The following is a 15,877-nucleotide window of genomic DNA, read 5'->3' as shown; positions in this document are numbered from 1 at the left end:
TTTCAATCTGAAGAACTCCCTTTAGCACAGCTTGTATGGTAGGTCTAGTGGTAATGAGCTCCCTCAGCCTTTTCTTTCTTTTTTTTTTTTTTTTTTTAATCTGGAAATGTCTTAATCTCTCCTTATTTTTGAAAGAAAGTCTTGCTGGATATAAAATTCTTGGTTGGCAGTTGTTTTCTTTCAGCACGTTAAGTATTTCAACCCAGTGTCTAATTGCCTCCATGGTTTCTGATGAGAAATAGGCATTTAATTTAATTGGGACTCCCTTGTACATAACACATTGCTTCCCTCTTTCAGCTTTGAGAACTCTCTCCTTGCCCTTTGCATTTGAAAGTTTGATCAGTATGTGACAGAGCATATTTATTTTCAAGTTTATCCTGTTTGTTGTTCTCTGGGCATCTTGGGTGTGTATATTCACATCTTTTGCTAAGTTTGGGAAGTTTCTATCATTATTTCTTTGAATATTCCTTCTGCCCCTTTCTCTCTTCTCTTTCTGGGACTTCTGTAATGTGTATAACATTACACTTGATGGAGTACCATAGGTCTTATTGGCTATTTTCACTTTTTATGATTTTTTTCTCTTTCTGCTCCCCAACCTGACTCATTTCCATTGTCCTGTCTTCGAGTTCACTGATTCATCTTTCAGCCAGCTCCAATCTGCTGTTAAAACCCTTCTGGGAATTTTTCATTTCACTTATTATGATCTTCAACTTCAGTGGTTCAGTTTGTTACCTTTTTAAAACTTTTGTCTCTTTATTGAGAGTCTCAGATAGTTCATTCATTGTTTTCCTGATATCCTTTAGTTTTTTCTCTGTATTTTCCTTCATCTCCTTGAATATATTGATTGTCTTCCTGATATCCTTTAGGTTTTTTTCCCTGTATTTTCCTTTATCTCCTTGAGCATATTGAAGATCATTTTCTTTAAGTCTCTGTCCGGTATGTCTACATTCTGGTCTTCTTCATTGGCATTTTCTGGATTTTTATCCTCTTCCTTTGCAAACATCATTTCCTGTTTCTTTGTCTTATCTTTTGTTATACACTGTACATTTTAATATTTTAAAAATGTTAACTCTGGGATTTATTCCCTGTGATGTCTGTTTCTTAAGATTGTACCCAGATAATGAGATGACAAGATTTTCTAAGTATCAAGGGCTAAAACAACCATGCAAATCTAAGTAAAATCACCTTTGACCAGTCTTTCCTAACTGGCTTTGCATTGGCTGGTGCTCTCCTTCAGAGTTTAGCCCTCCTATCAGGAAGGTCAGCCCAAGGTGAAGAAAAAGTACAGAGTCCTCCCTATAATTCCTGGGCCTGTGTCTTGTCTTTGGCTTGTGCTTGCTATTGGCCTTAGGAGTTCCCCTGTTTACAGGAGTTTGAATGTCCCCTCCCTGGGAAATAGACCTTCTCTCTCACCTGAGTGTTTTACTGCAGAATTTAAAGCAAGTAAGCCTTTGTTGTAGGCTGCCTGCCTCAATTTTCTCTTACATTGCTTTCATTGTCTCAAGTTGCTTTGGCCTGGAGAGCAAATTCTGGTACTGAAGCATAGAGTTTCCCATGTCAGTCTTTCCCAGCCACAACAAGGTGAGAAACCCACAAAGGGAACATCAGCCATCTCCAAACTGCCCTGGGGCAGGGCTGAGGAATGGGCCAGGAAGGGTACTAGGAACTTCTTTCATGGCTTTCCCAAACTGCACTCCCTTGACTCATCACATGCCCAGCAAATGCAACCCTTCAGCTGTCCTCTACAGCTCTGAGGAAACTTAAGTTCTTTAAGTCTCTACCACTTTTTGCCTGAGTAGTTTGAAACAATGGCTGCCCCTAGAGACGGGGCCCCAGTGATCTGAAGTAGCTATTCAAAAGCAGTGATCAAATAGGACCAGTACCCAACCCCCCCAATCTTGAGGAACTAGGTTTTTATGTCCCACTCTGGCACCAGCAAGCTACTGCCTGCTGTGAGAGTGGATGATGGGTGATGGTGAGCACTGCACAGAGAGACTAATTCACTGGTATTTACCACAATTTGCCAGCCTCTTCCTCCCGCTCTCCCCTGGATGCTAAACAGTATTCTTCTGAACTCCAAAGTTTCAAAATAGTTGATTCAGACAGTTCCTGTCTGTTTAATAGTTGTTCTGGTGGAGGGACTGAGTCCTTGAGCTTCCCACTCCACCATCTTCCCACAGTTCTCTGTCCCAGTGCTTCTAATGACAGCTATAGTTGAGAACTTTTACCCTATAATGATACAAAAAGGAATCCTCTAAATTAGGACCTTATGATAAATTCAAAAATAATTTATTAAAAAAAGTTTAACCCACCATCTGAAATGAGACATATCATTACATAACAATAAAATGGCATAACACAAAAATGAGCCAATTTTGTTACCTAACAACCCAAAATCTCTATAAGACTTAGGAGAGAGGGTATTTTGTCCATTTTTCCCCTGCTATTGTATTCTGAGCATCAAGAACAGCGCTTGTCACATAGTAGGTGCTCAAAGTAAATATATTTTGACTAACTGAATTAGTCAATTGAAGAATAGGGTTCTAATAGGAACTTGCCATTTTACCTCACAAAGGAACCAGTAAGAGCTCTGAACCAGGAGAATGGTCTCTGTTTGATTCTGGCATGGGTTCATCTCCTTCTGGCTCAGCATATCCTCTGTGAGTCCTCTTTGTTCTCACCCTACACCAGTCTGTACCAGGATGCCACTGTCTTGTATCAGGCTTTGCTTTGTGAGTTACAGAAAGTGGTCTTTGCATATGCCTTAGCCAAAATTTCCATTGAGTAGAGCCTCTCTGCCTGTTAGATGGGTTATGCTCCCCCATGTGAGCATCTGGTTATCTTATTTCTATAATTTTATCTCGGCAGGCTTCCTTGAGAAGTGCTGGCTGGCTCCTGGCCCACGTCTGTTTTGATCTGCATACTTTTCCCTGTCAGGGTATCTTGTAGCTAATGGAGATGTTTACTCTGCCTAGTGGGAAGAACAACTTTCTGAGTGGGGTTTAAACTGAAAAGGGGTTTCCTAATAGGCAGAAAGAGGTTCACCCTGATGCTGCTTCTGAAATACCTCAGGCCATAGCAACTAAGGTGGGTGACTATTTGAAGATTTCTTATTCCATACTGTGTAAGCCACATGACTTAAATACCACTATGGAACAAGTTTGTTTATAAACTGCCTTCAATTCCGTGGGGCAAATTACTTCCCTGAAGTAGTTTTGGAGGAAGTTCAACAGCAGTTAGGGTACCCTAATTAAGATGTGCCTTTAGGTTCAGTTTTATTTACTGCCTACACTTTAAAAAAAAAAATTGGAAATCTTGCCACTGTCAGCCGTTTTTCAGAAGTCCTTTTTTTCCACCTCCCTTGGTTGTGGTAGCTTCTTTTAGACTGAAGTTAACTGTGGCTCCAGATAGGAGGAAGGTCAATATTTTACCCAGTTCTTTCTGAAGTTTCAATGAAGCAAAGAAAAGCTGTTATTATAATTCAAGGTGTTTCCAAACCATTTTCATTTGTATACTCGAGACATAAAAAGTCTCCTAAATGATGCATAAATTCTCCATTTCTACATGAAAGCTTCCTATTCCTTCAAGTATACTCAGGACTGGAGCTTAAACAGAATCCTTTGCAAATTATTGGTAATTCTGTGCCTGATTCTGCAGCAGCTGTTGCTTTTGAACAATATAATGCTTCTCTACCCCCCAGAGAAGTCGCAAGGCTTCCTTTGCAGCACTTTCAACCTTTGTAGACTCAGGGAGCATAAAATAGACTGAGAGAGAAGAACTCAGGATTCCTTTTTGGGAATTCAGTGCATGACTTAAAGGCTATTGAATTTAGCCACTTCCCGACTTTGACTTTCCTAGCAACAGTTTAATTTGGAGAAAATCTGCTACCTCAAATGACTAAAAGTATTTATTGTAGAAAATTTTCCAAATGATTGACTTTACTGTGTTGCTATTTTCTTTCCCCATGAATATGTGAGTATTCGGCCTTCTCCAGGAGTTTTTTCTGCATCACTTCTCTTTAGGCAAAGACATTTTTCTAATCCAGAGTGGGAAAAGAAGGAGGCACAGAGAATTTCCCCTTTATAAGTGAATTATCATTTGAGATAAAACCATAGCATCTGTAAAAATGTAAAAATGAAGAATTTTAGAGTGAGTCCCTTGTTTTTTAAATTTTTCCTTGGCAAACCTTTAAGGTAAATAATCTTGTCATCACTTTGCAGTCAAAGCAACTGTGATCAGGTCAATAGTTTCTCTCCTCCAAGTTTGCTTTTGCATCAGAATTGAAGGGGTTATCTCCACTCACTCTTTCTACTTCTTTTCTTCCCACAGATGTTTCAACTCTTGCCAAGATCACCAATAACCTCTGTATTATTTAACCCAATGATTACTTTGGGTTATAATTGATCTTTTGATAGCATTTGACATTGTTCCTCTCTTTTTTCCTTTGCTTCTTTGACACCATTTCTCCTCCCCATTCCTCTAGAAAGTGTTCTCTTCTTCTGTCCTTGTCTTAACTGTAGTTTCCTTGAGAATCAATCCTAGGTCCACTTCTCTTTTTACTTTACACTCTCTTCCTGGGTGATACCATCAATCACCATGGCTTCAATTCCTTTCTTTTGATAAAGTTTCCCGATCTCTGTCTTCAGGCCGCATCTCTTGAAGTCATGTCTGTATCCATACTGAACCTAATACCTTCTCTTCCTTGTTCCCTTCTGAAGTCCCCAATCTTAGTGAGAGATATCACCATTCACTGTGTAAGACAAATGTTGACTCCTTTTCTATATCTATACCTCTTCCATAAAATAAACTGACAGTTCCTATCTATACCATTTCCTGCATAACTTTAAAATCCACGTCTTCTCCCTACCACCTACTACCATCCCTTCCCCTGCCCTAGATCAGAAAACCTTCAGTTTGTATCTGGACATTCTCTCTGATCTTGCTTCCTGACAATCCAGCCTCCATATTATAGGAGAGAATTTTCTGAATGGCAAAGTGATCACTGTATTTCCCTGACCAGAAGGCTTCATGCTTGAAAAGCCCTGTAATATGTGGCCCCTCTTGACTCCCCAACCTTAGCCCTTGGCACTCTACACCTTGCATTGTTCATTTTTGATCATACCAAATTTCTTTCAGTTCTTCAAACATACCTGTGCTCTCTCACCTCTGGGCCTTCATATGCTGTTTCTTCTGTCTGGAACATTCTTTCTACTCAATCCCTCTCTGGTGAATTCCTGCTCCTTTTTTTGAGTCTCAACTTGACAGTACTTCCTCTGGGATGCTTCCCTGAATGTCCCAAGTCTGTCAAAGGTGCTCTCCATGACCTCTGCCTCCACTGCCCCTCAGAACATGAGCCTCCCTGTATTGTAACTGCCTGGGTCTTTGTACTCCACTGAATTTTCAGCTCTGTGAGGGCAGAAACATGTCTCTCATGCTTATGCTGTATCTTCAGTGCCTAGCACAGTGCTTGATGCATAGTAGGTGCTCAATAAATATTAGTTAACTAAATAAATGAGTCTCAAACTATAAGCCAGCCTTCTCTACTACACAGGTAAGAATGCTTTGTCCTCATTTGCATTTTCATCCTTACTAGTCAAGCTCCCCTGACTGCAACAACTATTACTTTTCCACAAAGCAGACAAAACTTTGTTGCAGACAAAGCAACCTATATATCCCAAAGGAAGAGAAACTTTTCAAAGGTTCTGAGAATTACCATATGGTAATTGTCAAATCCCAGGGTGTCTTTTAATTGAACCTACACAGAAGCTTCTACTCAGTGCTTAAATTGAGTAGAACCTCATTAGAACAGCAGTGGTCATGCCTTAGTGAAAATGGAAAGGAGGAGAAATATAGGTCTCCGTGACATGGAGGCACAGGAGAAAGTCAGCAATCTGGTCTGTGGGCTCATTAATCTGTGTGTATCGACTCTGTTGACTCCTAACATTGGAGACAATGGAGGGGAAAACCATGGCCACTAAAGGACTTTAGGATTTTCCTTCAAAATCTTATTCTGGGCTTTGCATTCCATAAAGACCCATGGCATGCTTCCCTTCTTTCCCCTCCCTGTGATTTTCCTTCAGTGTCAGACTCAGGAGCAACCTGTCTTTAAACAGTATTTTTCCCCATGAATTTATCTTCTTGAGGCCTACCCATCCCACCTCTTGCTCACTCCTCATTCAGTCGCCCTGTTCTAGCCATCTTGAATATTTCACTTCCCAGGGCAATGGGTAGTGTTAGGCGAAGTGTGAGGGACTTCTCACTCTCAGGCCCTTGCATGAAGTTGGGAATGAGTGCCTCCTTAAATTGGCATCTCCTTTTCTTCAGCCAAGTGCAGCTCTCTCAGCCTGGAAGGCAGGCCTTGCCCTCTGCCCTATCCCGCAGTATTTCTCCATATCCTAATCCTCTGGGGCCAGCTCTCATGCTGCCTCTTCTACTAGCGTCTTGCTGGGTCCTGCCAATCCCTCCCACAACCCAGCAAATGGTCATTTCACCTTTCCACAAATGCTCAGTGGACCTTATTTATAAACCTCCTAAGACATTATACTTTGTTTAGTTCTTTAGGTATGTCTCTTTGTCTCCATAAAACTGTATACTTCTTAAGGGCAGGGGCTTTTTCTTGGTATGCTCACAATATCTAGCACAAGGTTTGGCACAGAGTACATATCAGAAGTTAGTGAGGTGGATGGAGAGATTACAGGGAGAAGAGAGAAGAAAACTATAGTAGTTAAATGCTTGGAGTGGAGGGAGAAAAAAGGTGCCTGGATTTGATTTCTGGCTCTGCCACTTTTTAGGTGAGACCTTGGACAAGTTATATCATGATCTGTGCCTCCATTTCTTTGTCTGTAAAATGGGATCAATAATGGTGTCCTAACATAGGGTTGTCGTGAAGTCTAAATGAATCAAAATATGTAAAGCACAAAACCTGGTACATAGTGAAAACTCAGTAAATGTTAGAATCCAGAATATAAAGTGCTTTGTGAAGGTATATCCATGGACTACGTGGCTGTACATGCTAACTGCAAAAGGCATTTGTGACACATCTGAAAGACAGTTAATCTACACCATCAGTCATGGAAGACAGAGCAACGGCCTAATACTTCCTGAAAACTTAGGTGCCCACATTTTGCAAAGCCAAATCCCAACTCGATAATTCAATAGAAGAATAGCTTCAGGAGAAGATAGTAAGAAAGGCTTGCCAAGAAAAAGTCAGCACAGGAGGGCCAAATGAGCTTGAGGGTATTAAACCATGTATTTAATATGCTCTGTTTTAATACATGCTGATTTTAAAGGGGGTAGAAACATAATGCTAAGGGAAACTAATGTTTCTGCTGCCATCTACAGATGTCCAAGTGCAAATTTTTGAAGTTTTTTGATGACACACACACAAACAAGAAGAGCATTTTTGACAACATGAGTGATGATATTGACAAAATGTAGTTTAAGTTCTAGTAATTAAAATAATTTGGGCATATTATTATACCCTTCTTTCTAAAACTATACTTAATACTGAATATACCTTTTTAACATTTCAAATTGTGTTAAAAATGCTCATCAGAAGAATGCTGTAACTCAAGAGTGAGATGGTCAGCTCTCAGGTAATTAGCTACAGCTGTGGCAGGCAACAGACCGTTTGAGAGTTTAACAAAATAACTTCAATGAAGAAAGAGATGAACTGGATTTCACTCCTTCCTTTCCTGCCCCATGACCTGCATTTCTCTGGTGGTTATGAGAATTACTGTAAATTGCATTTTACACAAGTATCTTTTGTTTTTTAGATATTAGAAATCAAGCAAAAACAAAATCTACAGTCATGTCACCTCTGAGATGCCTGCTCCAGTGCATATAATTTCTAAGATTATTATGATGTTTTTCTAACTTCCTTGTGCATTATTTCTTAAAGGGTTAAATATCGACAAGAATTATTGGAAAAGCGTTTGATGGAGAAAAAAGAAGTGGCCCTTCAAGAAGCACGTGAAGAACAAGAGAGAGAGAGGCAGCTAGAGGCCCTCAGGAAACAGGTGTTTTTAATTTGGAAATTTTCATGGGTGGTTTAAAAAAAAATGTTTCCAAGGGCTCTTAATAACATCATTACTAGGGCTCAGTTCATGACATCTGCTATATAAAATATAACTTTTCCAAATTGGGGCACTGATCTTCATTCTTGAGAGCAATTAGATTTATGTTGAACCAGTTGCTCAGTATATTAAAAGAAGTTTATCAGCACCTTTTAAAAAAGCTCCCTCAAGATTTAAATATTTCCATATCACTTCTAGTTTATTTCACAGAATGGTATCCATTCCCAGCAGTGAAACCCTGCATCTAGCTGAAAGATTTTACTGTCCTCAGACAACCTGGTGGAACTCAAGCAAGATAATCCTCTTTGGGGTAGGGACCTCTCTTTGGAAACCTCTCACAGTCAACAAGCATGTTAAAAAACACTTAAAAAAATACCATTTTTGTGTGTGGTGGAATAAACATCTCCCATTGCTTTGCCTAGTACAAGTAGGCAAAAGTAGATGGATGTGAAAAGAGATGACTAGAGCAGGGATATAAGAACTTGGGGAATGTGATAAAATAGTTTACTTTGTAATTTTCCAGAATTTTGAACCAAGAAGTGATTGGTTCAACTCACAAGCTGTCTCCTTTGATACCATTTCTGAGCTGATACCATTTCCATGACTGGCCACTGTGTCAGTGGAAGTGACATAGCATCGTGGATAAGAACTTGGCATCTGGTGTCCTTCAAACCTGGTACAACCGAGTTCTGCTCCTCACTGGCAGAGAAAACTTAGATCTTTTACTTAACCTCCCTAAACCTCATTTCCTCAACTGTAGTATGGATATAATAACAATAATATTACCTGCCTCACAGATGTGTAGTAATGTGAAATCATGTTTATTGAGTATTTACTAAGTGTTTAGTCCTGTTCTAAATGCTTTTAGGTATTACTTAATTTAATCTCTACAACAATCCTTTGAACTGGGTATATTGCTATTCCCATTTTATGGAAAAAGAAGCAGAGGAGGCACACCAGAGTCTGTGTGCCATCTCCAAAGTCACACAGCTGTTGGATATCAGACTAGGATTCAAACCAAGGAAATCTAGTAAATGAGAAAGTATAGATGAAGTGTAAATTCATGTGACTATTATACCATCACCTTAATCATTATCAATAAAATAGATTATAAAGTAAATTCAAAGCACAGGACTGTACATCCTGGCTATCCTACATCCAACAAAATTTGAATTATTCAATCATTAGCAAATAATTATATACCACAGCCTTCTGGGGACAAAAAATAACATCACTATTACTAAACACATTCTTGCTCAAAATATAATTTTGAAAGCTACAGTGTCCATATGATTAGAATTCCTTCTATCTGTGAGCCCATTGAAAGAGGAAATATCTATGCCTATTATCTGTAATCAGTATTTAGAACTATAGTATAAGACATTTTGGCTAGGAAACCTACAATAATCGAAGTATGTTTAACCCACAGTTACATCATTATAGCTTCTAAAAGGCATTAAAAATGCCATTTTCTTAATGCTAATTCTTGACTTTAGGAATTAACAAGCAGATGTTACTAATGGTGCATATAATTTACAAAATTAGTGGCTTCTTTTCATTAGGGTGCAGGTTTGAATTATCATAAAGGACAAGGGCATTTGAGTCAAAATGACTATGCAGTTTTTCAGAAGGGGAAACAATGGTTTATAGCAGCCCCTAGAAATCCAGCTGTTTGGTGGAATGGAAATTCACCCACCTTGCCCATTAATACTGCTCAAAATTACCCATGAATGATACATTTTCGATTCAGCTTAATCAGACTAATCTTTCTGGTTCTGAAAACATCATGGGACTACCATAGCCGTAAGTTACTAGTGGTAAGAACTTTTTTTATGTTGTTGGTAGAATATGAAGATTTTCTATATATGGTCTACTATGACTTTGGATCAGAAAGAGAAAATTTTATCTAAAATTAATCATGAAACAAATTTTTGATTGTTTCATTTTATTTTGTTTTTAAACCATTCACTCCCTTATGGATCTCTAAGACTGGCCTGGTTTAATATTCTTTCTGCTCTTCCCTCTTAGGTTTTCTCTTTAATAAAATTTCTTAATTTTAAGAGGCATTTAACACTGATAATGTTACCAAAAAATATTTAATTTGTATCTTGTTCCAAGTAGCCATGCTTTCTCTTCTTTCAGGTTGCTATTGTTGCTCAATTTGATCCCGTTAGAATGATGTCAGATACAGTGGCATCGAAAGCTAAGATGGGTATTGGGATTGAAGAAGAATTTATTCTTCAAAAGCCACTCTTCACACTGAATACATACAATGAACAGCAGGTAATTATGAAAATTATTTGCAGGATTGATGGAAAAGCCATGATGACAATAAGAATTGTCGAAGTGTGTGTTTGGATTAGAAGTTGTTTTCAGTGTTTACATTTGAATATCACACAGTAGCATAATTTTTACTTTTAAAGGATGCCACATAATTACTGTATAATTCTTAATTTTATAAAATAGCTGAGTGGTGACATAGACCTAAACAATTTTAAGTGAAAATATTATAAAATCTGTTCATTGAAAAATTCATTTTTTAAATTTTTAATAACTTTGTAAGTTTTACTTGAAAGTTCTATGTTAATATTGGGTTTTGTTCTTTAAATATTTCTCTATTATATTAAGGAATATATATTTAAATTCATAACATAAATCCTATTTAAGAAACAACTGATTATACAGATATAGGACAAAGCAGAGGAAAGCTTTCAGAAATTAAAGTGAACAGAAGATAATACATCAGAGCTAAAGACTAAAGTAAAACATTTTCTGTGGAAAATGGTTTAAGGGTTACTTTAACCATTTCTCCAACTTATGATTCATTTCAGTCTGTGCATGAAACTGAGAAATAACTTTTGCATGATGGCTGGAAGGGGGTGGGAGGGAGCAGATGAATAAATGACTACTTATGTAATTATGTAAACAGGAAATTTCTCCATGGCCAAGAAATCTCGTGTGCCTTTATTATGTGCTGCATACTTTGCCAGAGAATAAAAGATAAATAATTATTCACAATAATCAGACAAATATATTTGGAACATATACTATGTCCCAGCATGGTGCGATGGGTACCAGGGTTGAGCCCTGGACAAGACGAACTGGTCCTGTCTATAGAGAGTGAGCAAAAGAAGCCTCATTTGTAGGGTAAGTGGCATGTAAGGAAATAATGCTACTAGGGTGAGATTCTGTAATGGAGGCAAGTACAAAGGCTTGTGACAACCTGGGAAAGCAAATGGTTAACTCAGGCTAGAGAAGTCAGAAAAATGATCAGAGCATCAGAAGGAAACTTTTGAGCTCTATCTTATTAGTTGAGGATTTTGGGTAGCAATAACAAAATTCATTATGGATGATTTAGGATAACAAAAATAAATTGGGGGGATGGGGACAGGGGAGAGAGATTAATTATAAGGATGCAAGGGCATCTCCCAGAAACCAATGTTGGGAGAGCAGCTAGGGCTTGCAAGAACTGAAGCCAGAAGCTGGAAAGCTGTCAGGAATCAGGGCTAAGGAAGTGTAGCATTTTACCAAGCAGGAGAGGGTGAGACAAGGCCTTTCCTAGTATTTCTTCAGTTTAAAGTACATGACAAGGAGATGAGGCTGGAACATGGGTTAGGGTCAGATTGTGAAAAGCATCATAGGTCTCACTTGCCAAGGCATTTGACCTTTATCCTGTGAGTAGAGATGAAACTTTGAAGCAGGTAAATTATATAATCATATTTATGTTTTAGCCAAGTGCCCTGAATAGAGAATTGGGGTAGATCAGTAGAGAAGCCCTCACAGAAGTGAGGGGTGGGGGTTGGGCATGGATGGCTCTGGTTGAGGAAGGAGGGGTTGAAGAAAATGAGGATGATTCCAAGCTAGGCAGCATGTAATATTGGGAAGAGCCTACATTCTGGATTCAAATCCACATCCACCATTTATTGGCTTTGTGAACTTATATATGTTATAAACATCTTTATGTCTTCTTTTCCTCATCTATAAAATAATTGCTTGAAATGTTCTTGTGAGGATTGGAGGTAATAAATGTCAACTGCTTAGAATATTGCCTCAATGTTCTACCCGAACTGCCCTGACCCTAAATTGACCTCTTTCTCCTCTAAGGTTTGCGTGTGCCATCCTTTTCTTGCTAGGTCTCTCTTTATTTCTCTTGGATCATCTGTCACACATTGCCACAAACAATAATCATCTGTATACTTTCTTATTACCTGCATTAGTCTAAGAGTTCCTTAGAGTTCTTAGGGCTGCTTTTAACAGCTTATTAGCCCCATCCTCTCTGGAGCTTCAGGTTCATGTAAAATGATCATAAGCTATAATCCATACGTGGTTACCTTCTTGTCATTGCAAACAATGTCTGTGGACATTTAGTATTCATGGAAGGAGGGGAACAGGAATAAGGTCCAATCAGTAATAAATGTAAACAAATTGAGATACTCATCTGCCATTTCCACATTTGGAATAAGATGGTGAAATTTTCTAGTTCTGCTTGAAATAGAAATCCGGCCTTGGAAGAAAAATTCTATGATTTTATTTTCAAGTAGTGGCCATGTGTTTAAACTTAATTTACATATTGCTTAAATGATGTAGAAATTAAAATGTCTGTTTAAAAACAAAAATGCATAAAGTTGAGACTTAGATTTGTTTTAATCACTGGTTTTCTATGTTTTACAAGTCCATCTATCAAAAAATAATGAATCAGTGATAGTAGTGAAAATAAGCTTCCAGTATCTCATGTTTTAATCATTTTAATTTGTTGCATTTTTACTAATATACAGTATTCTATACATTCTCTGTTGGAACCATTGAAGTACTGGAAAGGGTTAAATGTCAAAAAGTGTTGGATATTTTCAGCAAAAATAACAGGAATATAATCATCAGTAAGTGCAAAGTTTATTGTCATTTAGTCATCTATCCTGCAAAACCAAATTATGCAGCTTGGGGAAAATAGAATGAACTGAAAAAAATGTACATTAGTTCAATGAATTGCTGTTTATTTAAATTGTATTTATTTTTACAGATAATTTCTGATCCTAGACTTCGGTTTGAGTTAGCACTTCGAGAAGCAGGACTTCATAAAACATTTTATGCCAAAGAGATATTTCCAAAAATCAATCCTCAAAAACCTCCAAGGAAGGACATGGAGTCTACTGTATTCAAAATCTAGTTCTCATCCCCAAATTATATTTTATATAAACAGGATTTTTCTTTGAATACATTTATATTTAATTACCATAATTGCTATTTACTAAAATTTTTTAAGAATCAGACATAGAAATCAAAGCATCTATTAAAATAACTTTCTTTTATAATTCTTAGAATTTTAAGTTTTATTTAATAGTATTAAATTCCCAAAGATTATGGAGCTTATGATATATATGGTACATATACCATCATTTTGTAAATTACATTTTGCAGATTGCATTATCCTATGAAAGGACCTCAAAATAACAATTTGCAAGAAGTATAAATTATGAAGCCACTACCTGCTAACCTTCTTGTTATTTCAGAATTTGACTTTTTAATTATGGAAGCGTCATTAACATTAATACTTCTATTATTTCTTGATTATTATAAGAGGAGATGCAACCTTTCTCTAAATTTAGAAACCAATTTGGTACACCATGTTTACTGCAAACCAATCATCCAAACAATTTCATTTTGCAAATTAGTCCTTAAGAATAAATTAGAAATTAGAAATAGCATTTCAAGCATGGGAATATCTGTTTTGGCTTGGAAAAAAATGCATTTGTATAGTTGCTTGGAAGGAATATTTAAAAGTTTACAATAATTGGAATTCTTTCAAAAGTTCCAAATTATCTAGTAAATATCTAGATTTTATTTTAAAAGGAGCATTTCAAATAAAAATTAAGCATAAATTTAAGACTGTTTCTAGAAACTAGTTATTTACTCAGAATAGCAAGTCAGTGCTGTTGAAAGTTACCAATTGTTAATAGGAAGACCACTTGCATTTTTTCTGTTGTGGCTGCCACCCCACCCACCCATTCTCCATCCACCTGTAGCCCAGGGGTTGTGGTCTCCATGCGGTTACTGGAATAATGTAGAAAAGACAAAGACCAGTCTGACAGCTGGAATCTTTGGCTTCATGATGTCCTCAACATCATTGGTAAGGAATGCAACAAGTCCAGCCCATCAGGATAAACCTTCACAAAAAATCCTGTGAGTCTATGGGCAAAAACCCTTCTGTATTATACAGTTCATTGTAATACCCTTCCAATTCAGCCTTTTGCATTATGCAGCTCATAATAAGAAAAGGAGGAAGGAGTCTTTAACATGATTCAGGGAGTAGTGTGCATTGGCATTTGTCTTAGGGGTGTCTACCAGGGTCACATTGTCCCTGCCTGGGTCCTCAATTTGCTTGATGTGAAGTACCAGACAATCAGCCCATGAAAGCCGTTGCTGCATCAGAGCACATCCTCTCTAAGTGGCAAGACACTGATGCTGCTTAGAGTCCACAGCATCCATACTGATGTCTGAGATAACTCACTCACATTCCAGCTGAGTTTTGTTCCTTGTCTGCTTTCCAACAATCAAAGAATAGTAGCCAGTGGTAGCACAGCAAGAGATAGCACCACAGTTTTCACAACAGTAGCAAGTTGATATGCTATAGTTATCAAGAAAACATCAGTTGAGATTTGGGCAGCAGCCCAACTGTTGGCTCTGCCCAGACTCAAATCTTATTAATTGTTTTTCTTTTTTTCAGTAATATTAATAGTGGTTGCCACTCATTGAGCACATGCTGTGTGTTCAGCTCCATATGTGCAGTTTATATATAATATCTTATTTGACGTTTGCAGTAGTTTCCCGTGGCTGCTGTAACAAATTACCCCAAACTACGTGGCTTAGAACAACAAAAATTTATTCTCTCACAGTTCTGGAGGCCACAAGTCCAAAATCAAGGTGTCATCAGGGACATGCTCCCTCCACAGATTCTGGGGAGAACCTGTTCCATGACTGTCTCGAAGGTTCTTGGAGCCATGAACAATCCTGGTATTGCTTGGCTTGTAACCATATCACTCCAATCTCTGCCTCTGCCTTTAGGTCACCTTATCCTCTGGATGTCTGCTTCTCTATGTGTTTCTAATAGGAAATACGTCATTAAATGTAGAGCCCACCTGGATAATTTAGGCTGATCTCATCTCAAGATCCTTAAATTAATTACATCTGTAAAGACTCCTTTTTCCAAACAAGGTAACATTCATAGGTTCTGGGGATTAGGACAAACCTTTGGGGGGGGGGGTCATTTTTCAGCCCACCATGACCATCATAACAACCATATGAGGTTGTCATCCCCATTTTACAGATAAGGAAATAAATTCAGAAGAGTAAAATAATATACCCTAATGCAGTTGTTTTTCAAACTGTGTATCATTAAGTCAATTTATTGAGTCCTGTTCAGTATTTTTAAAATGAAACAAAATAAAATATGGAAATCTGAAATCCAATGGCCAATAAACATTTGAAAAGATGGAAATGCCAATTAAAACCCCAATGAAATACCAATACACATCCACCAGATAAGCAAAAATTAAGAACTCTAACTACCAAGTATGATGATACAGAAAAAGGGAAGCACACACTGCTGGTGGGAGTATAAATTGAAAAAGTTTGGTCTTATCTGGTAAGGTTGAAGATGTCTATACCCTTTGATCCAGAAATTCTTCTACTAGATACATGCCTTATAGAAACTCCTGCATAAACTATTATTCCCAAATGAAAACAAGCCAAATATTCAGCAACAGTAGAATAGATATAAAAATTGTGATATATTCATATAATGGAAC

General features: G+C 37.6%; 2 protein-coding genes across 3 annotated transcripts in view; one reads left to right on the top strand and one right to left on the bottom strand.

Annotated features, from left to right (window-relative positions):
* CCDC148 (coiled-coil domain containing 148) overlaps positions 1-14,186 on the top strand; it is a 312,951-nt gene extending 298,765 nt beyond the window's left edge. For both annotated transcript variants that reach the window (XM_037848948.1, XM_037848947.1), the window contains 3 exons: positions 7,901-8,018; positions 10,218-10,358; positions 13,093-14,186. In XM_037848948.1, the coding sequence (XP_037704876.1) occupies positions 7,901-8,018; positions 10,218-10,358; positions 13,093-13,239 (406 nt within the window). In that variant the 3' untranslated portion in view covers positions 13,240-14,186. The remainder of the gene's footprint in view (positions 1-7,900; positions 8,019-10,217; positions 10,359-13,092) is intronic.
* Positions 1-15,877, bottom strand: part of UPP2 (uridine phosphorylase 2) — a 90,204-nt gene that overhangs the window by 9,430 nt on the left and 64,897 nt on the right. The gene's annotated exons all lie outside the window — the stretch shown is intronic.

Source organism: Choloepus didactylus, chromosome 9, assembly GCF_015220235.1.
Source record: "Choloepus didactylus isolate mChoDid1 chromosome 9, mChoDid1.pri, whole genome shotgun sequence".
Taxonomy (NCBI): Eukaryota; Metazoa; Chordata; class Mammalia; order Pilosa; family Megalonychidae; genus Choloepus; species Choloepus didactylus.
Note: the sequence above shows the minus strand (reverse complement) of the source record. Positions and strands in the feature narration are given on the sequence as shown.